General features: G+C 39.1%; 1 protein-coding gene across 1 annotated transcript in view; it reads left to right on the top strand.

The window, feature by feature from the left end:
• Positions 1-24,049, top strand: part of LOC124788567 (ankyrin-1-like) — a 192,145-nt gene that overhangs the window by 61,623 nt on the left and 106,473 nt on the right. Inside the window, exon 6 of the mRNA XM_047255838.1 lies at positions 400-519. Coding sequence (XP_047111794.1) covers positions 400-519 — 120 coding nt within the window. The remainder of the gene's footprint in view (positions 1-399; positions 520-24,049) is intronic.

The following is a 24,049-nucleotide window of genomic DNA, read 5'->3' as shown; positions in this document are numbered from 1 at the left end:
AACTCAATGACCAGTCTCAGGTAGCACCTGATGAAGATAACAAGTCATGTTGTGAAATATTATGCATGTACAATGCTGATACTGGCAGAATAACTGATACATCGAGGTGTCTACATAATTTATATTCCTGAGTTACTACACGTCTATCTCTCTCTCTGTATCTTTCTCTTTTTGTAAATTAATACCTATTTATAATTTTCTAGGATCTAAGTAATTTAATCTTTGTTTTATTTTATGTATGTCTGATAATAAGGAAATTCTTGGAGAGAGAGAGGAGAGAGAGAGAGAGAGAGAGAGAGAGAGAGAGAGAGAGAGAGAGAGAGAGAGAGAGAGATAGAGAGAGAGAGGGAGAGCACTGAGAATAAGAGCAGCTTCCTGATATGATCAATGTTTTGTTAGGAGCGGATATCAGCTGCTGCACATCTGAGGGTGATTCACCCATGTATCTGGCAGTGTATGGTTTGTCCAAGAAACATGCTGTTTGGGATCCAAGCATTCTTAACTTGCTGTACAAGCATGGTAATGTTATTTTATTATCTCCTTTGGTTTAATTAGGTTATTTCAATGAGAAGAATATTACTTTTGGTGTTAACAATTTTCACTTGGCTTACTTGTCAGTATTCTCTGGCAAGATAGCTTTATTCTCTCTTAGAACAAACTAAAGAAACTAGATACTGAGTGAAACAAATGTTTAGTTTGTAGCTATGCCAAGTGCCTATGTTACATTTGTCGTTAATCAGATTAATCTCTGTAGAGACTGACAGTACAATAAAACAATGTTCCTGTCATACTTAAAATGTAATGAAGGAAGAAAATGAGTGTATTTCTTAATCCCATTCATTTTTCTGTTGTAACATACACATACTCACATCAATGATGATACATTTTTCAAGGGAGGCAATGAAAATTTTGACAATTCAATTTATAAAGCCATTGTCCTAGTTGTATATCAAAAGAACAGACTAATGCGAAATCAAGTGATTTATGTTACAGTGGACAAGAAATGGAAATATACTTAGTTGAAATTGAAGCTACCTGCAAGATCATTTGGGTTCAGTCTCAGGCTTAAGGCATGCATAAACTTATGATTGGGTTCTTCTGTTGACCTTCAGATTTGCTCCCAACTAACTGAAAACTTTAGAGAAAACATCAACTCCCTGTTACACTTGTTTCCCAGTCATACTGTCATCATTGGAGGAGATTTTAATCAGGCAGTGATCAGTTGAGATGGTTACAGTTTTGTAACTTGTGGGCGTGACAAGACATGCTGTGGAACAATAGTAAATGCTTTTTATGAATACTGCTTTGAAAAAATGGCATGGAAGCACTCTCATGACAAAAGTATTTTAGATGTAAGGGGAAGAAATATATCTGACTTTTTTGAGGATGTGCACTTTGAAAATGATCTCAGTGATTATGAAACGTAAGTTGTGTCACAGTCACTGCAAAAATTGCACTCTGAACTCTGGAGATATTTATATATTTATTCCAGTTATTGATCACAATTCATTACACCAGATTTAATTTTTGTTGATAATGACCATCTCCATATCTAAAAAATCTAGAGGCATCTTGTCTGTAACACAAATAATTTTTTTACATTTTAGAAAACTGAATCAGATGCATTTGGGATCATTATAAAGACATGTCACTATAAAACAAAATGCAACAGACTATCACAAATCAAGATTCCAACCAGGATAAGTGCAACATGATATTACATTCTTCAACAAACAGTAACAGACAAACAGTCTTATAAACACATGATGAGATGGAGTGGCTACTGTCAAACAGAACATCTTTAGCATAACTCTTTTATGTATCAACAATATGGAATGGATAGATTATTATTTACCATGTAGAGGAGGTCTTGAGTTGCAGACGAGAACAATGAAAAGAAATGATGGAAAGATTTCAGCTTTTGGTCAAAGTCTTTCTTCATAAGTAAAAAAACTCACATGTATTGAGACAGAACAACTCTCACACGTCTCCTGTCACCAAGGCCCAAATGTGGCTGCATATGATAAAAAATGCAGTCTGTCTGGTGTTGGTAGTGAGGATAAGGAAGTGGCATGGGGTGGAAAGTGAGTGGGATAGCAGGGTAGTGTGATTGGGGAAGAAGCTAATGCTGCCTGTGGGAGCATGCAAGAATATGATGGGGACAGGATACGGCTGCACTAGATGCAACATTGGAAGGCTGTGTGTGGCAGGGAGGAGTGGGAAGGCATGGGAGAAAGGTGAGGAGAGAAGTAGAGAGGAAGAAGGAATATGTAGGAGCATTGGTGGGAAAGAAGGCAAATTCAGCACTGTGATTGGAGCAGGGAAGTGGATAGGTAGGTGGAGGATAGAGAGTAGCGAAGGTCAAGGCCAGGGGGTTAAGGGAGTGAAAGATATGTTGTAGGAAGAGTTCCCACCTGCACAAAAAATGGTTCAAATGGCTCTGAGTACTATGAGACTCAACTGCTGAGGTCATTAGTCCCCTAGAACTTAGAACTAGTTAAACCTAACTAACCTAAGGACATCACACACATCCATGCCCGAGGCAGGATTCGAACCTGCGACCATAGCGGTCTCGTGGTTCCAGACTGCAGCGCCAGAACCGCGCGGCCACTTCGGCCGGCAACACCTGCACAGTTCAGAGCAACTGGTACTGATGGTAAGAAACCATATGGCATAGGCTGTGAAGCAGTCATTAAGATGGTATGACCAGGAAATGTGTGGTCCATTTCCCTCTTGGCCATAGTATGTCAGTGGCTATTCACATGGAGAGACTGCTTGTTAGTTGTCATGCCCATGTAGAATGTGACACTGTGGTTGCTGCTAAGTTGGTAGATCACAGAATGAGATTTTCACTCTGCAGTGGAGTGTGTACTGATATGAAACTTCCTGGCAGATTAAAACTGTGTGCCGGACCAAGACTCAAACTCGGGACCTCTGCCGTTCGCAGGCAAGTGCTCTACCATCTGAGCTACCACAGCATGACTCACACCCTGTCCTCACAGCTTCTCTTCTGCCAGTATCTCATCTCCTACCTTCCAAACTTTACAGAAGTTTTCCTGTGAACCTTGCAGAATAGCACTCCTGAAAGAAAGGATATTGCAAAGACATGGCTTAGCCTTAGCCTGGGGGATGTTTCCAGATGAGATTTTCACTCTGCTGCAGAGTGTGCACTGATATGAAACTTCCTGGCAGATTAAAACTACGTGCCGGACCAAGACTCTAACTCGGGACCTCTGCCTTTTGTGGGCAAGTGCTCTACCATCTGAGCTCCCCAAGCATGACTCACGCCCCATTCTCACAGCTTCACTTCTGCCAGTATCTCGTCTCCCACCTTCCAAACTTTACATAAATGAATATGAACCATTCTGTGGTCATAAATGGTCCTTAAACCTGATATCAAATGATTGCTTATTTTTAGTGGTCACATTGGTACAGTGAATCCTGTATACCCCGACACTGAAAATTTGTTTTTCTTGTCTTTGTTAAGTCTAACTCCCAAATTTTGTATGTTGTTCCTTGGAAGGCACACCTGACATTGGACTGAACTTTCATGAAATATCATGGTCACAGGTTTGACTTTAGCTATACTTTTACTACTGTCTTCAGATCAATGGAAGCGTTCGATTCCATCCATCTGCTTTGATCCGTGACATAAGGGTGTGGTGGTGTGTGATATCATTATGGCACAGAGTTTATGAGTTGGTGTGTTTGTAGATGTCATCTTGTTATTGTTTGATGGTGCCCTCTGGTGGTCTGTGTGTATGTGTTGAGTGTAATTTGTTGTATTGGGTTCATTTGAGCCTTGGTGTTGGATGTGTGAAGTTGTTGGCGTGTTTGTAGTTCCAAAAGTAGGATTGGAAGTTTTTTCAGTGAGCTATCAATTAGTTTTTTTTTGTTCATGTGTTTGGCATTTTTGGTAGGCATTGTTGGTCTGCTGTTTGTGGTATGGTAAGATGTTTAATTTTTTGTGTAGCTTCTGTTGTTAGGTATGGCTATGATGATGAAATATAACAGTGCTATGTTGTAATTGGAAATGGGGGAGGACATGTTGTCTGTTAGTAAATTCCTCCAGTTATTTGGACTGATTGCTGAGACTATGAAGTGTAGTATTTGTCGCGAGAACATGAGGTTGACCAAGTTCCGACATCTCGGATCAGGGACAGGTACATGTGGCAGTGTCGGCATGTGTGTATGTGTATGTATGATTGGAGTGAGTGACCTAGTTTACAGTGTTAGAATTTGTTGGTGGTAAGTAATCGTTTTTTTTTGGGTCTATTCTTCTTGAGTTGTGATGTTTTGTATATTTATGGTGTATTGAATGTGTTTTAATGTATGTAGGGATGTTTGATTTTTGAGGTGTTGTGGTTTTGGCTTTATTTATCATAGCTGTAAGGGTTGGTATTTTGGTATCAGTAGTTTTGGATGACCTATGTAGGTCTAGAAAAATGACCGATTCCAATTTTCATAGTTTTAGTTGAAGGTGTTGGTGTTTTAGTATCTAGGTCAAGGGAAGTGTCAGATTCCTGTAGATTTTGTTGCTGTAGTGGAATGTTGTAATTTTTTGTCATTTTGTTTGTTTTTGGATCATGGTGTGTTCTTTTTACTATTATATTTAGCTTGTCCCCACCCTAAAACAACCAACTTCCCATGGTTGTCCCATTAGTTTGACTGTATTTTTGGAGGGAGATTTTATTGTCTTATTTATATGCATTTTAAACTTTTCCTCTCTACCTTCTGCTTATGGTTATTCCGCTTTGGAATTCTGATTTCTGGAAACCTCAGCTCTTCCTCATCAAATCTTTTCTGACCTCAAGTTGTGGTGCTCCGAGTATAAGAGACATCACTGTCATTTGTGTGATATGTGTCTTCAGGGTGCTCAGACACATATGTGGCCGCATCTGGATACAAGCTGTCGGAGTGGATTTCACTTGTCACACGACGGTCAGCATTCTTACTACAAATTTCTTTGTGTTCCGACAGATTGTATGTAGTGACATTATAGGTGCCATATTGGAGATGCTTAGAATAGCCATTTCTGCCATATTTATGGCGTCATGGGTGAAAGCAGACGGGTGGAATTGGACGCTTCTGTAATCCCATATCTACTGGCTATGAGCAAGTTCTCCTTTATTCTTTTTTCTTTACTCTATTGTAAGGGCACCCTACAATTTTTCAGGAGTACTCATTAGCTGTTACATTTTGTTTTAAGTACTCAGTTCATTACATATTTCTTTGACTGACAAAGGTAAAAGAAGCAATTGATAGATCACGGATGTAGAAAAAAACCCTCTTGTATCTTGACAGATGGAAAGAATTTGCATTAATAACTACGTCAGTACATGTTGGCTTGTAGATTGTGAGTGTTTGCATGTTCCCAACCATTGTGATAGTAAGATGTAAGTAATAAATAGATCCTCTGTCTTTCAATTCTGCAGTGAATTCCATTTTTTAATGCATACCACTTTTCAATTGTGACAGTTCATGTACATCAGTGTTATTACCTTCTGTCACTACTGTAATATAATTCATAATATTATAATGGTTGTAGTAGATTACCTCTTTTCCTTTTACTTATGAAAGTTTCTCAAACAATTTCCATTCCAAATCATTCATGAAAATGACCACCACCGTTATGGAAAGACAGTTCCCCATACCAAAGCTATCTCTTTGCCAATATATTTTGTTACTGAAACCAGGAAAACTAGAAGATAGTGTGTTCTAATCCCAGAACACTGCAGTTTATTGCTCGAACAGCACACACACAAGGAAGACAAGGTACAATGCAATTAGTATCACATAAGTGGCTGGTGGAGCCTTGCACTCCATTTTATATATTCATTAGTTCCAACAATTTGCTCAGCCAGCAGGCTGTTGTATTAGCTGCTGTCATATTAGCTAGTGGCTGAATCAAGCCCAAACTTCATGTGCGAACTGTGAAGCAGCGCATACATAATATTGGTAGGTACAGCACTCCTCTTCTATCGTGAAGAAGTGAGCACTGTGCTCATTTCCATTTCTTTTGTGGTCGATGTTGGTTGTTGAGTCATGCAACATGCTGACACTGGTGTGAAGTATTGGAAGTGGTGTGAGTGTGGCCAGGTGCAGAACCCACACCACTGTGGGAGGCCATATGGTAAGACAGGTGATGCTGGCACACTGTCCATTTTCACATCTTAGTCTGACCCCAGGGAAGGAAGTTGTGGCGAAGGAGGTGGAATGGGTGGTGCTGGCTGTGCAGGAGGCAGCATTGGCTGAGGCATTGGAAACAACACTGCGGGGAGCTGGGCTCCCGCTGTGGCCTATGGCAGCTGAAGGGTGCACTCACAGCAGAGGAGACTGTTGTGAAAACATCAGCAGTGGCAATGGTGGAGAAAGTGAGAGCATTGGCCACAATGTAGGAGATAGCTGGGCAGATGGCTGTCCACATGAGGTCATAGCTGGTTGACATGTCATGATGCCCTCCCCTCATCTGTGTGGATGATGCAGAGGTGTTGGTCATGGGTATTCTCAATTACCCCTGGCACCCATTTCGGCTGGCGGCCAAACCCACAAGCCTAAACAACTGTTCCAGGCCAGAGGTGTTGTGGTGCTGGTGCCGGCAGATGGCCTGGCATTGGCTGAAGCAGATGTAGCAGAATCTAGGCTGACGACTGTGCAACAACTCTTTTGAACTCTTATCGCCAATGGGTTGTACCTATAAGAACTGCGGAGCTGGTCAAGATCTACTTCTGGTGACACATCCAAAACATATTTTTTTCATCTGAGTCTTGAACATTTGTACCAGTCATTCTGCTTTCCCACTCAATTGAGGGTAGAAAGGAGGAACTGTGACATGGTGAACATGACTGCTTTTACAAAAATCTTCAAATTCTTGAAAGTTGAACTGGGGCTCATTGTCAGTAACTAACATACACAGAAGACCTTCTGTTGCAAAAATTTTTGACAAAGCAGAAATGTTTGCTACCACAGAAGCAGACAGACAATGCACCACATATGGAAACTTAAAATAAGCATCAGCCAGTAGAAATTAAAAAAAAAGGTCCCATGAAATCTATATAAATTCATTTCCAAGGTTGCTGTGGATCCAGCCACGCAGACAAAGAAGAATGGGGAGCTGCCTGAAGGGTGGGGTACTGTGGACGGGCTGTAACAACTCATTCTATTTCCCAATCAGTGCCTGGCTGAAAATGTGGTTGTATGTGACACACCACAGTGGTCCACTTGTAATGATCACATAACCTCACAATAAAAGTTGGATGAAACTACAACCCAAGGAGTAGTGTCTTCTGTAGCTAACACCGGTAATCTGTCCCAAACTGACAGATGATTTTGTAAAACAAAATAATTTCTCAAAGGATCAGAAGTACAGGCCAGACATTTGTCTGGCCAGTTATGTTGCACTTGAAATAGGATCCACAGCTGCAATTTTAATCCTAGTAATAGGAAAACCATCAACAACATTTTGATCTTCCATGTCTAAATGAAAACAAAGTAGTTCTTCTTTATCAGACTCTGAGCTCGGTCCATTCGACAAACACAATAAGGCATCAGCATTTGCCCATTACGCTATAGGTCAAAAATGTATCTCATAATTGTATTGTGACAGGAAAAAATCCCACTGCTGCAAGTGATGTGCAGCTTTGTCTGGCAAGGATGCCGAAGGATTACAAAGAGACACCAGCGGCTTGTGGTCTGCGATCATGTGGTACTTAGTTCCGTATAGGAAAACATGAAATATTTTTAGAGCATACATGATTACCAGAGCCTCTTTCTCTACTTGAGAAGAATACTGGTGTGCTGAATTTAATGATTTAGAGGCATAAGCAATAGGCTGTTCCAAATCGTCTGCATACTTAAGAGTGAGGACGGCACTGAGGCCGAACTGAGACGTGTCTTGCTAACACAAGATGCTGGCCTGACTGAAAGTTGACCAAACTAAGGGCTGATTTGCACCTCAGATTTAAACAACTTGAATGCCCGGTCACTAGCTGGAGACCAGTGGAAAGGAACATCTTTAGGTAATAATGCATGGAATGGCTGTGCCACAGTAGCAACATCCAGTATGAATTTGTGTGAGTATGCAATTTTGCCTAAAAATGCTTGTAATACCTTAATGGACATGGGGTGTGGCAACTCAGCAGTAGCATCAATATGCTTGCACAATGGTTCAATGCCAGTGCACAACACTTCAAAACCCAAATAAATAATGGACAGTTGAAGAAACTGCATCTTGTCCAAGCTGCACTTTAACACTGTAGTCTGTAAAACAGGAAACACAGCAGGAAGGTTCTGCAAATTTTTCTCTGTAGGGGCACCAGATACTACTATGTTATCTAAATAGTTGATGCAACCTGGAACTAATGCAGTAAGTTACTCTAAAAAGCATTGAAAAATAGATGGTGCTCTTGTGACACCAAAAGGCAAATGCTGGTATCGATAAAGCCCAAATGAAATATTGATAACTAGAATGTGTTTAGATTCCTTGTTGAGTGACAACCATAAATATGGGTCTACCATTTCTTTGAGAAATAATGGCCCCTTGTAATTATGCTAACAGCTTGTCAGGGTGTGGCAAAGGACAGGTATCAGTGATTAACTGTGCATTAATAGATTTTTAAAAAATTACTGCAGAGGCATAATTCACAGGTTGGTTTTTTGGCTGCCTCCAGTGGTTTTGAGCATTCACTGGAAGAAAGAGGTTGAATAGCATGAAGGGATTGAAGACAATCTAGTTAGCTTTAATTTGATCCTGTAAAGTTATGGTACTGAGTGGGCCCAAAGAAAACAGAGGTGGGCAGACTGTTTCATCATATTATGGGCCTGAGATTGTGTTGCACAACTCAGTTCTGGAGAAAATAGAGAGGAAAATTCAGCACAGAGAGTATCTAACTGTTGATACGGAACTTGATCAGCTTGTCTCAAGACACGCAGTCCGTTCATGTTGAATGAAGCAGTATGGACATGAAGGCAGCAGAGTGCAAGGCTGTTGCAGTTGCGGTGCAGGCTGTTGTTGTTGCAAATGCTGATTATCTATAAGACACTGAGATGTCTGCTGGACTAGTGCAATAGCATCTGTGTTCACTTGGAAACTGACTGAAGGCTGAGAGGGGTAAAAGGAAATGATTCTGAAACTTCGGACTAGGCTTTTATCTGACTTCCTGCCACCTGTGAAACTTAAGATGACTGAGCTATGTTCAATACTTCCTTAAGCATAGGATTTTCACACTGTATAGCTTGCTTTTGGACTTTCCTATCAGAAGCAAAATGTAAGATTGCATCATGAACCATTTGATCAGCATAGGATTCCTCATGAACATTTGTCAGAAAATTACAACAATGTCATAGTCCATATAGATCTGCACCCATGTCCTGTATGACAGTTTTGGCAGTGGTAAAACTCCACATGAGCTGCAATTATGTGAATATGTTTACAGTGTTAGATAGGACCTAACTCACACATCTGATCAAAAGAAATACTTGAAGGTTCTTGTAGGAGGGAGAGCTGACCTGATACCTGTGAGGTGAAATCCACAACAAAACAAAAAGGACCTTGCACAAGTTTGTGCCTGTTACCCCAAATCCCTGTAAATGTGGTTGCAGGTGCTTTTTTGTAAGTGTCCCAGTCTTCTGCTGCATTGTCGTTCACAGGGAATAGCAGTGGATGTGTTGTTGGCAGGGTTGCAGGTTGTGCTAGTGTATTTCTTAAACTGGAAATAGCAACTGTCAGCACCTGCTGTAGCTCGAGAAGAGATCAAGCGTTGCCTCCATGGAAACTAAACTCAAGGGACTAATGACTGAAGTGGAACACATGGAGTTGAATACTGTACCAGCCAGCAGACTGTGCATGCAACTGCTGTCATATGAGCAGGCCAGGTGGTCTGTAGTGGCTGAAAGAAGCACAAGATTCATGCACGATCTATGAATGGTGCACACACAGCTACAGTTTAGTGCATATTCCAAACATTTGATCAGCTCTATTACTTTTGCAGTGCCAATCTTAACATATTTTACTAAGTTATGCCTAATGATGTCAATGGTTTTTTCATGGGAATGTTACTGTAGAGATTTTACATGTCTAAAGATTTGAAAACTGCATTATCTGGAATGTGCACATCTGTAACTTCATTCAACAGTTGCATAATATTTTTCACATCATAATGTTCATTGACAGTGTATTCTGCTTTCAACTTTTTATTTAAATTAATAACCTGGAATAAAAATTAAGATCCAACCATGAGACAACTGTAACAACAATTATCACCTAAGTACAAAGAGCAACCAAAACAAGCAGAAAGATTTACTTGTTCAGGAAACTAGGTAATGAAGCTATAGTGTCATATCTTGAGAAGGAAGTCAAATCATTTGACTCCAGACAGGAAGTGCAGAGTAACTGTAACTCAGATTTAGATCGAAGAATAGTTGACGAATCACTAGACCTATATGTGGTAAGAAGAACAGTTTAAGATGGGAGGTATCCTCCATGATAGACATGCTACTCCACAGTAAGTGTAAAACAGAACATAGAGCTATAGAAAAAGATGTGCTGAATAAAATATATTAATCTGCCAAAAGAGCAATATCTGAAGCCATGAGTGACTGCAGAATCTTATTGAAAGACCTCTCACAAAACCCAAGGAAATGTTGTAACTGGAATTGAGTCCAAATCCAAAGGCATGGTCCTCAGTGAAGTGCAAGCACTTAGAAAGCATTTTTGTTATGGAATAAACATTGAATATTCTATGACATACAAACATAAGATACCTGGTATTTCAAGAACCTGTCATAAATGATGAATACAACATAACAAGTAATTGAGGGTTTATTTGGGAATTAATATGAAACCACTCACTTTTTCAGGTTTTTGATACAGTTTATTGTACCATTAACATGTTTTCAAGTTACTGCAGGCTCGTCATCAAATGAAGGTGTCACAGGAGCATTATATTATGGACCAAGTGTAGCTAGACACTGTAGTGATAATGCTGGCAAAAATGATGGAAATTTAGTGAATGGTAATGAAAAATCTATGAAATGGTAAATGTTGTGAGTAGCAATAACTGAATTTCCATCATTTTCACTAGCATCATCACCAAAGTGTCTAGCTACACTTGGTCCATGATATAATGTTCCCATATCACTTCCATCTGATGATGAGCATCCAGTGGCTCAAACACAGGTTAACAGTACAATAAATCACATAGAAAGCCCAAAAAAGTGACTGGTTGCATGTTTATTCCCAAATAAGTTGCCAATTTAAATCACAGTTGCAGTTTGTCATCCATAAGTTTTGCATGATGACTAAATATTATAACCTGAACGTAACTGAATCTTTGGAGTGCAGTCAAACCTTTGTCTGCTTCTACAATTTTTACCTTGCACACTTTCCCCCAGAATCAAACAGACTATTCCTTCATGCCTCAGGATGTGTCGTACTAATCACTCCCTTCTTTTAATCAGTTTGGGGGGGGGGGGGGGTGAGGGAGCCAATGATGTTTACCAAAATGAATTATTGAGTGCCCTCAAAAAGAAATACTGAATACCAATAAGAGTAAAACAATGATCATAATTGGTATTCCGCATAGACACAGCCTCAGAAACGTTTCGTGTGTAAATAAAGAAATCATGAAAGCCAACAAACAGTTCGAGAACATATGCAAAATGTATGAAAATGCTCAATTTCTACGTGTTAACTACCTACAGAGAGACAGTTTTACAAGACATGGGAAAGAGACTTCTCAGCTTTAAAATTTTAGAGACATTGATGACAACAGTAGAACCAAGATTACCATGCCAGCCACAAATAATAGTACAGCAACCACCACCAACTACAGCAGTGAAACCATCAAAAACTACAGCAACAAAAAACTACTATCAATATCAGAAACAAAACCACCATCATCAGGTGATTCAGCACAGCCCTCACCAGTGGCAGAAAAACCAGCATCGACTGAAGCAAGACAATCCTCATCAACAGCAACAGTAGGCATAGGCACAGCATTAGCTGACAATCCACCATCAGTCATGGCAGATCCACTACCGCCACCACCACCAACAACAGCAGCAGATGAATCAGCATCATCACTAATCCCAGTAACAAGACCAAATACTAACAGGATGAGTAAACAGAAAACAGTGCTTCCCTCCCATCTAAATGATTTTTTAGTGGTAGGCCAAAGGGGGAGGAAGATCTCAAGGTAAACAGACTCAGGCACAGATCAGACAATTTTAATGTCCTTCACTGGAATGTACAGTGTTTATCTAATAAGTTGGAAGTAGTGGAAGATGTCTTAGAGACTTATCACTTAGATGTAGTCTGTCTCGTAGAACACTGGTTAAAGCGTCATGAAATAGATCTATACTGCCCTGAGGGCTACACCCTAGCTGACAAATATTGTAGAACTAATAAAAATCATGGTGGGTGTGTTGTATTTCTAAAAACAGGGATTAAATATGAACCAATAGCAAAAGTTAAAGCATTATATCTAGAAATGTTATGTGAAATTGCAGCTGTTAGGTTAACAGATTTAAATTTAATAGTTATAGCTTTGTACTCAACTAAGACTGGAGGCAATTCAACAGATGATTTTGTTAACAAGTTAGTGTCTTTATGTGAGACAGTCTGTAAGTATAAGTGTAGGATACTAATCTGTGGATATTTCAATTTGAATTTTCAGTTGTCCACTATCTATAACTCATATGTAAATAATTTATTAAATTCTTTTGGTCTTTATATTACAACCACTGATATAACAAGGCCACATTATAAAGGTACTGGTACCTGCATTGACAATATAGTTTTATCAAATGAGTTAATGCATCTCAAGTCAGAGTTAATTATGACCTGGGTATCTGGCCATTGGCCACTACTTCTTAAAACAGATATAACAAGAAATTGTAACACTGACTCAGTGCACATGGCAGGAAATAAAGTATGTATGGTCAATTATGATAATCTACACTCCTGGAAATTGAAATAAGAACACCGTGAATTCATTGTCCCAGGAAGGGGAAACTTTATTGACACATTCCTGGGGTCAGATACATCACATGATCACACTGACAGAACCACAGGCACATAGACACAGGCAACAGAGCATGCACAATGTCGGCACTAGTACAGTGTATATCCACCTTTCGCAGCAATGCAGGCTGCTATTCTCCCATGGAGACGATCGTAGAGATGCTGGATGTAGTCCTGTGGAACGGCTTGCCAAGCCATTTCCACCTGGCGCCTCAGTTGGACCAGCGTTTGTGCTGGACGTGCAGACCGCGTGAGACGACGCTTCATCCAGTCCCAAACATGCTCAATGGGGGACAGATCCGGAGATCTTGCTGGCCAGGGTAGTTGACTTACACCTTCTAGAGCACGTTGGGTGGCACGGGATACACGCAGACATGCATTGTCCTGTTGGAACAGCAAGTTCCCTTGCCGGTCTAGGAATGGTAGAACGATGGGTTCCATGACGGTTTGGATGTACCGTGCACTATTCAGTGTCCCCTCGACGATCACCAGTGGTGTACGGCCAGTGTAGGAGATCGCTCCCCACACCATGATGCCGGGTGTTGGCCCTGTGTGCCTCGGTCGTATGCAGTCCTGATTGTGGCGCTCACCTGCACGGCGCCAAACACGCATACGACCATCATTGGCACCAAGGCAGAAGCGACTCTCATCGCTGAAGACGACACGTCTCCATTCGTCCCTCCATTCACGCCTGTCGCGACACCACTGGAGGCGGGCTGCACGATGTTGGGGCGTGAGCGGAAGACGGCCTAACGGTGTGTGGGACCATAGCCCAGCTTCATGGAGACGGTTGCGAATGGTCCTCGCCGATACCCCAGGAGCAACAGTGTCCCTAATTTGCTGGGAAGTGGCGGTGCGGTCCCCTACGGCACTGCGTAGGATCCTACGGTCTTGGCGTGCATCCGTGCGTCGCTGCGGTCCGGTCCCAGGTCGACGGGCACGTGCACCTTCCGCCGACCACTGGCGACAACATCGATGTACTGTGGAGACCTCACGCCCCACGTGTTGAGCAATTCGGCGGTACGTCCACCCGGCCTCCCGCATGCCCACTATACGCCCTCGCTCAAAGTCCGTCAACTGCACATACGGTTCACGTCCACGCTGTCGCGGCATGCTACCAGTGTTAAAGACTGCGATGGAGTTCCGTATGCCACGGCAAACTGGCTGACACTGACGGCGGCGGTGCACAAATGCTGCGCAGCTAGCGCCATTCGACGGCCAACACCGCGGTTCCTGGTGTGTCCGCTGTGCCGTGCGTGTGATCATTGCTTGTACAGCCCTCTCGCAGTGTCCGGAGCAAGTATGGTGGGTCTGACACACTGGTGTCAATGTGTTCTTTTTTCCATTTCCAGGAGTGTAAATATGTTTAAGTCTCATATTGATAAAAGTAATTGGTTGCAGGTTTATCAAGAACATGCAATAGATAGAAAGGTGGAACAACTCATATCTACTCTTTCTGTATATGCCAAGATGTCCTTTCCCATTAAGTTACTAAATAATAAAAAGGCACTTAGAGTAAATAAGGTCAAGGATGAAAAGGTGGTAAAGGTCAAGAGGGAGTGTGATCAATATTATGACTGGTATAGAAGTACAGATGCTCAAATATTTAAAGACATGCTCACATTGAAGAAGAAAAGATTAAGACATGCCTTAAAGAAAGTTAGGTGAAAAAAATGAAGATATAATACTAACATCTGAAAATAAGACACGTGCAATGTGGAATATCATTAACAGTCAGTGCAACAGGAAAATGACTTCACAGGCTGAAAGCAGTAATCTGAATGCTGCACAGTTAAATACATTCTTCACTGAGAAGGTGCAAGATATAATAAAGGTGATTGGCACTTCCAATATACCCACTGACCATAAATACTACCTGAGAAACACCACAAAGCCTGAAAGTACATTTAGCTTTAAACTGGTCAAGGTATAGGCTGTTACTAATATACTGAGGAAAATGAAGAACAGTTTTAATAATGACGTTTATGTTTTAAGTTCAGCCACGTTAAAGTGTGATTCAGTTCAACTGCCAGAATTGATAACACATGTAGTAAATACATGTATTTTGGAGGCTCAGTTCCCAAAGGCACTAAAGTTTGTTAAAGTCACTCCAATACACAAAAAAGGCAGCGTCTCAAGTTGTGATAATTTTAGGCCTGTTTCAATTGTGCTAATCTTGTCTAAAGTGAAAGAAGCTATATTAAATAAACAAATAATAAATACTTTGAAGAAAACAAAATCTTCACTGATAGTCAATTTGGCTTCATATCAGGGTTAGGAACTGTTAAATCTTCCTTATCACTTTTAACACAGTGTGTGAAGCAACTAGAAAGCAAGGTAGTGGTTCAGAATAAACTCTTTGATTTATCAAAAGCTTTCGACACTGTGTCTCATGAAATCTTACTGAACAAACTGCAATTCTATGGCTTTACAGGAAGTGCCCTGGAATTGATAAAATCTTATGTAAGTAATAGAGTGCAGAAGGTGGTTTTTAATGGTGCAGTATCAGATTACTTACCTCTGGGCATGGGTGTCCCACAAGGTTCTGTACTTGGCCCAATTCTATTTATTATTTATATAAATGACTTACCATGTAACATAGTTGGGCCGTCAACTAGGACTTACTTATTTGCAGATGACCTTGCAGTCTGTATAACTGCAGAAACAGCACAGAAGGTGAAATATGAAGCAGCCCAGTGCACTGTCAAAGTTGAAAATTGGTGTAAAGCTAATTCCCTTTGTGTCAACCAAAAAAAAAAAAATAATACAAGACCTTTATGTATCATGGAATAATAACACTGAACTTGAATAGAGCTCAAATGCTGTTAATTTCCTTGGAATCTCAATTGATTCAAAATTATCCTGGGGTACCCATATAGAAAGAGTGAGAAGCAGCATCAGCAAAGGAATATTTGCTCTAAGGAAGCTGCGTCTTTGTCTAAATGTGCCAGTACTTAAAGTGGTTTATTTTGCTTTAATACACAGTCACATTTCCTATGGTACAATACTGTGGGGACATCAAAGCAAGGCAGCTAATGTCTTCAAACTACAAAAGAAGGCAATAAGACTGATATGTAGCTTGGCATCCAGAGCTCACTGTAGGCCAAGCTTTAAAAAATTACAGGTTATGACCCTGCCGTCAATATTTATACTAAAATGTGTAATGCATATTAAGGAAAACTATCCGAGTTATCAACAGTATGACATGCAACATGATTATAACACAAGAAACAACCAGGACCTAGTTTCTTTCCGATGTAACTATAAAAAAAACAACACAAAAGTGCTTCTTATACAAGTCCATAAAATTTTTTAACGCCATACCCCAACATATCAGGGATCTTCCAAATCAACAATTCAAAAAAAAGTAAAAGAATTTCTTCTTGAGCTCAGCATTTATGAAACTGATGAATTTTTAAGGGAGGCAAAGAATATGGTATGACTACAGTTTGTGATTAGTTTTTATATGCTTCTATATATGAGTAAGTCTGTAATTGGCTAAATTTACTATGCAATATCAATGTGTACCAGAAGTTTCTCTGTTTTGTTTTTGTGTGAAGGTACCATAATTATTTGTGTAACATTTATATTGTGTAATATTTTTCTTGTTTTTGTAATTATTTGTGTAACATTTATACTATGTAATATTGACTTTTGTAATGCCTCAGATGATCTCTGAGGTCTCTACAACAATAAAAATCAATCAATCAATCAATCAATCAATCAATACAACTCACAAAAGTATAGTAGCTAAACAAAATTTTATTTTGCACTTGATGTCTACAGCATTTAATTTGATGCCAGTGTTGGAAATATGTATTGACTGAAGACTCAAATATACATCACACTAATTCAAGATGGGTGAAATCTCAAACACGCATTAGCTTAAATAAAAACACATAAGAAAGTGGCTGTTTCTTGTATTTATTACAACAACTTAATGTAAATTCATTGTTAAAATATTTCTGTTTTCAGGAATGCTTTTGTTGCTATTGCCAGTCTGAATTTTATATCATCCATACTTTGACTGTCATCTGTTCTTTTACTACTCAAATGGTAAAACTTGTATGCTACTTTTAGAGCCTCACTTTTTAATCTAATTCGGTTAACATCACTTAATTTTACTACACCTCATTTCCCTTGTTTTACTTTCGTCAATTTTTGTCTTAATAACCTCTTTTGAAGTAACAGTACATATCATTCAGCTGAACTTCCAAGTCCATTACCATCTTTTACAGAATTACAGTGTCATTGGCAAACAGTGAAGTCTTAATTTCTTCCACTGAACCTTACTTCCCTTTCCAAATTCCTCTTTGTTTTCCTTTATTACTTGCTCAATTTACATCATGGATAGGCTACAACCTTGTCTCATGCAATTCTAAACTTCTGCTTCCATTTCATGCACTTAAACTCATAATTGCAGGCTGGTTTCTGTACAAGTTGGAAATAATCTTTTAATCCCTGTATTTTATCCCTGACAGAATTTCAAAGTGTGTGCTACAGTCATCATTGTAAAAAGTTTTCTCTAAGCCAACAAATGGTATAAATGTAGTTTAGACTTTCTCCAATTCAGTCAGTCATCTAAGATAAGTCATATGGGGTAGTATAGCATTGCATTTTCCCACTTTTCCCTGACACCCAGACTGATCTCCCCCAGTCTTTCCATTTTCTGTAAATAATTTGTTTTAGTATTTTCCAACCATGACTTGTTAAACTGATGATTTGGTAATATTCACACCCATCAGAAAATTCCTTCTTTGAAATCGAGATGATTACATTGTTCTTGAAACCTGAAGGTACTTTGCATGTCTCATATACCTAGCATACCAGGTGGAACTGTCTTGTCATGGCTGACTCTCCCAGGTATCTCAATAATTATGAGAGAATGTCATATTTTCCTAAATCTTCTTGAATGAGGTATCTATCTATTTCGACTGACATTTGTATACCTCTCAACCTGTTTGAGTTTCCGAATTTTTATTTTTTACCTTTCATTAAAGGCATTACAAATCTCAGGTGTTATCCATGAATTTCCACCAGGCCTTGTCTTTTTGCCTGTTTGATACTTTGCCTCCTTCATTATTTCATCTCACACCTACAATCTTCTGTTGTACTCCTTTCTCCTTTTACAGTCAATCACTGGCTAATGTCATCTCTTGTTCCTTTATCCTTTCTGAACCCAAGCTGGTGTTCCCCAGAATTACAATTTTCTTTTTGATTCTTTTTACTATGATTCTTAGGTAAAGGTACTAAAATGGTCATGGAGAGGTAGATGTTGGAGCCAAATTCTGGTATCATAAATTGTGTTTACTACATTTCTACAATTTATTCAGTTTTAATCCGCAGTTCATATAACGAATGACGTACGGTCGGAATCCGTATCTGCTACTGGAAATCTGGTTGCTAACGCATTTTCTTTGCTGTCATTATACTCAAAAATAATAGAATCCATTATGAATCCCGGTGAAGTGTAGTTTGGTTTCCGAGTAGGAGCAGTATAAAATCAGTCATAGTGGAGTTTAAAAATGTGGTACTTACATTAGACAGGAATGAATGTGGCATACATATATTTTTAGAGCTATCACTGGCATTTGATACTGTTTACCATAAAAATCTACTAAAAATCGAGAATCATTAGGAAAAAGAGGAACAGTTAATGACTGGTTTTGACTATATCTGAAAAACAGGGTACAAAAAGTAAAAGTAGCACATGCCTCAAATAACATAGGAAGCCCTCAGATGAACATCTTAGGACCTATATTGATTTTGATATACATTGAGGACTGTGCAGACAATGTTAGACGTGGGAAAAAATTCCTATTGCTGATGACAATAAGATTATAATCACAGGTAAAAGGCAAGAACTACCAGTAGAGGGAGCAAATTAATATTACTAAGCAACTATTCCACAATCTGGAACCCATATACAGTTGCAGGTTGCCTATGTAACAGCTCTCATGGGCAACACGAATTTGATTTTCAATATTTTGCATAATTATTGACTGAATTTAAATTTTAAAATGCTGTCATAATTTACTCACTAAGAAATATATTCTTATGATAAAAGTTCAACACAACAAGATAAGTATTATAGCTGGAAACTATGTGTTTGTCTTGTGTCAGTGTAACTGATGGTGCACAAATACTTGGATTTTATTCATCCAATATTTGAGGATGAGACCATTTAGCAACATCCAACATATATTACAGATGATTTTGAATCTTTACATAACTTTTTGTCCATTACACCTGCCACAAAATTATAAAAGGAAAAAAAAATTATCACTTACATTTTCGCTGCTTATACAGTAAAACATTAGTATCAGACATGACATTTTAATTTTCTGCTTCTTTACTATCAAATCCATCTGCAACACAGGTTGCAAATGGAGTCATGCACACCACTGAATAAACCTGCAAAATCATATCATTTTATGACATATAGTTTAGGAGATATCACGTCACAGTCATTCAAATGCATGAGAAACTAGCTTCTGCTTAAATGTTTGACAAGCAATTCTTTATTCATTCAGAAAATCTCTACAGACAGAGGGATATAATTTGTGTTTGAGCATGCACAATGGTATGTACATGCACATGCACACAAACACAAACACAAACACAAACACACACACACACACACACACACACACACACACACACACACACACAGTTACATACATTGACATGAAAACAAACAAGTTACAGTGACAGAAAAAAAAAAAAAAAAAAAGATTGCAATGTAAAGAAGGAGTTGTGCAATACAAACCGAAGTTGGTGGGTATGTTTCTACATCTGAAACATGATATCTACTCAGATTTTGCACCAGTCACATAAGAGTGGGACTAGTAGCACCGCTATGAGGATGCAGCTCAGGTTTGCTCTAAATACATGCTACAATGGTTGGAGCATTAGTTATCTTTGAGATCACATGTAGCAAGTTAATTTTAATCTAGACTGCGTTTAAGGCGACAAATACACCATTATTAACAACTCACTGTGTTTGAACAAGATTTTGTAATATGGCTACGAGAAGCTGGCAGTTCCTTCTGCGATGTACAGAAAGACAAGGCAGGAATGCAGGCATTGTGCATGACTGCTGGCAGTGGTGGTCATGGGAATGTGCAGTTACAAGAAGACTGAGCTCCAGATGGCCGCATGGCACTACCGAGAGGGAAGACCACTGTATTCGGCATGTGGCTCTGGCACATTGTTTAGTATCTGCAGCAGCAATTTGAGCAGCAGTTGGTACGACAGTGACACAACAAACCTTTAAAAGTTGGCTACTTCAACAATAGCCCTGTAGTGTGCATTCCACTGATTCCAAACCACTGCCATTTGTGACTTCTGTAATGCCAAGCAAGACCTTTTGGAGGACCAAGTCGAGGTCTGTCATGTTTTCTGATGAGAGATGGCTCTGCCTTAGTGCCAGTGATGGCTATGTATTGGTTAGAAGGAGGCCACTTGAGGGCCTGTAACAAACCTGTCTGCTTGCTAGACACACTGGACTTATGGTCTGCAATTTCGTCTGGTTGTCCCACACACCCTGGCTGCAATTTTATCTGTCAGTCTGGTGATTTGACTTTTGTTGCCATTCATGAAGAGCATTCCAGGGGGTGTTTTCCAGCAGGATAATGCTCATCCACATACTGCTGTTGTAACCAACATGCTCTACACAGTCTCGACATGTTGCTTTGGCTTGCTCAATCCCCAGATCTGTCTCCAATCAAGCACATATGGATCATCAAACACACACACATGACTGCAGTCTCTGGCAACTGAAGCCTTACTGCCCAGTGGCTTCACTTGCCAGAGACTGCAGACATGTGCGTGTGATTGTTTGCCAGAGACTGCAGACATGTGCGTGTGACTGTTTTTTGGTGTTGCAATTTTTTTTTCCATAAGTGTAGAACATTTAAATGTACTATGATATTGAAATAAATTAATGCTATTAGTTCTTGCTTTAGGAGCAGTAGCAGTTTTTGCACATTCTTGCTTTAAGTCTGCTGTACTTCAAATGCCGTAAAAATTCTGTGACTAAATAGAAGAAATGATCAATTAAAAATGCCCTTAGGGATTTATAAAATGGTGAAGATGAGGAAATAACTTATATTTTATATGATAAACCATTCTAGAATTGTATAGCACTTTTTGTAGTGGAGGTTTTAAATGCTGATGTCCTTACTGATTGGATGTGTAGTTTGTATTTTTGTGTGCTATCATGTTTATGTATATTAAAGCTTTTATTTTTCTCTTTTAAATTCTTTGTGACATATTTACATGTTTTTAGAATAATTAAATACAGGGGCGTGGAAGGATTAGTGTCTTTTGAAAGAGGGTCCTCCAGGAATCTGTTTGTCATGCATGGTGCACGCTTGCCTAGCCCTTTTTGTTGGGAGGCTGGGGGGGGGGGGGGGGGGTAGAGGTGTCAAGAAGATGACTGGGCTAGCAACTGCACTACCCGAGAATATAATCACATACTGTAGAATGCTATGGAACTGGGTAAAATATACAATTCAAACATTGCGGAAGCTTGCTTTGTGTGCAAGTAAACACAGGCTGTAGCATATTCCTTCAGTGTAGTGTTTCCTTTGTCAGGAATGTCTACTATTCAAAATTATGTTGCAGCAATATGCCTAAAAATTTTTGTTTCCATTGATGGTGTAGTTCTGCTGAAGGTTATTGTCACAGAGGTGTCGGAGGCCTCCACCTTTAAACAGAAGTTCAGAAAAGTTGTTTTTATGTATTTATTATCAGTTTATTTGCATCAAACCAGTCATTTAGCTGGTCTGTAACTTTATAAATGTTTCCCTGTAGTTACCTTGGAGTTTTCTCTGCAAGAAGGATGCTAGTGTCATCTGTAGACAAGGTATTTATTTGTGATTCAGTGCTTATATATCAGTCGTTTATGTACAGAAGGGAAAGGATAGGCCCAAGAATGGATCATTGAGGGACTTCAGATTTATTTTTTTCCAGTATCTGAAAAATAAATTTTAATCTGTCATTTAGTTCATGCGTTACTACTATTTTATGTTTCCGATTTATTAAGTATGAGGAGAACCATTTTAATGCAGTGCTTCTAATATTTTACATTTCAAGATTTCTCAACATTACTTAATGATTTGAGGCATCAAAGGCTTTCCTTAAATCTAAGAAAATACCAGCATCATTTTTTTCCCATGCTTCTAGAGCATTTTGTAAAGGATTATAGATGGTACTACTCATAGATTTATTTTTCCGGAAACCATGCTGGACATTAGTGAGAATTTTATTCTTGTCAAAGAATTTTATTAATCTAACAATGGAAACTCCATGTAGGATTGCCAACAATGTAGGAAAAGACAGATTACTACTTACCATGAAGAAGAAACGTCAAGTAGCAGACAGACAACACGAGACTGCCAATTCTAGCATCTCAGGCCAGGATGCTGGAGTTGACGGTTTTGTGTGCATGAGATGTGCTTGCTTATGTGGGTGAATGGTATGTGTCTCTCTTTTACTGATGAAACTTGTAGCTGAAAGCTTTATCTAGGTGTCTTTTAATTGTGCATGTCTGCAACTTGACGTGTCTGCTTTACAGGAAGTAGCAATCTGTCTTTTCCTACAGTGTTGAAACTCATCAATCTGTTACACTTGATTATTTTACTGATTTTGGCAAAACCTAATAATAAAAAGACTGGTCTATAGTTTTCTAAAGATGCTGTGTACCTTTTTATGAATAGGGATCACTCTGGCAATTTTAAGACAGGCGGGAAACACTCCTGTCAAAAACGATAAGTTAATTCTATCTGCAAGAGGTGTTGCAGTACTTATAATACATTTCTTTATGATGAAGTCTGAAAAGCTATCAGTTCTTGAGGACATTTATGAAGGTTCTTGCTACATGAATGATTTCACTTGGACTTGTTCTTAGATACAGTTTGTGAAAAGCCAAGAATATCTGGAATACCATCATTCAAGAAGGCCATTTTTGGACAGATTTTCCTGTATGAATGATTTCATTTGGGTTTCTTTCGTAGAGCTACATTATGTGGAGACAAGAATTTACTTAAATCTGGTGGCTGTTTAGGCTACCTCTCTTATATTGATTATTAGATTTTTTTGTATTGTCATCTTAGTACTGCCTGAAGAGATTTGCAATCTGTTGAGTCAGTAACTCTCTTGTCACAGTTCAGGGTGATAATTTCCCCTTTACTATTTCCTTCCTGCTTTATTATTTTACAGATTGCTTTGCTTTTATTTTCTGACTCTGATGTAAATTTATTAGTCATCATTTTTACCTGACATATGACTGTTGTACATATCTGAATAAACTGCTAACCAGATAGGATATGTTGTGGGTTTCTCTGTAACTGAGCAATTTACATTTGTGTTGCCTGAGATTTTTATGCCTCTAGCTATCCATGTCTTCGCTTTTAGATTTGTGTTCCTTGTCACACATATTTTGAGAGGAAATGCTGTTTCCAAATAATAGTTAAAGATGTCAGAGAACTTTTCAAACTTTTTGTTGGTCTCAGGCATCGGAGAAACTTCTTCCCACCTTTCTCTTGATAATAAGTGATGAAATGTTTCTGTGATCTATGCATTGAACCTTCTTGCTGTCGCAATTCTTTAGTGGTTTTGGCTGGGTAGTAGATAGCTTGAGAGGGTCATCATTTGGGTTTCATTGTCACTGCAATTTGTATTTATGCATTTTGTAGTACAGGTTATGTGTACAGATACTTGCTCCAAAACTGTAGTAGTAATAGCAGTTTTTGTAATTCTTGTTGGGGGCTGTTTTTGTTTGTTTCAAAGTGAAGGTATCTGTTATGTTGAGCAATAGCTCTTTTCTCCTGCTTGTTCCAAGAAAATTCTTGGTTGTATGTATCTTATTTAGTAACGTTCCAAGTTCATTGAGAAATGACTCAAAGTTTCCATTTGGAGAGTGACAGATTACTCACCAACTGTATCTGTACCACTGATTTCCATGAGTGTTGCCTCAAAGTCTAGTTCTTTATTGAGGCACTCATTATACTACAGATAAAAGAG

The sequence above is a fragment of the Schistocerca piceifrons genome, chromosome 3 (genome assembly GCF_021461385.2).
Source record: "Schistocerca piceifrons isolate TAMUIC-IGC-003096 chromosome 3, iqSchPice1.1, whole genome shotgun sequence".
Taxonomy (NCBI): domain Eukaryota; kingdom Metazoa; phylum Arthropoda; class Insecta; order Orthoptera; family Acrididae; genus Schistocerca; species Schistocerca piceifrons.
This window is presented reverse-complemented; position numbering and strand designations above follow the sequence as displayed.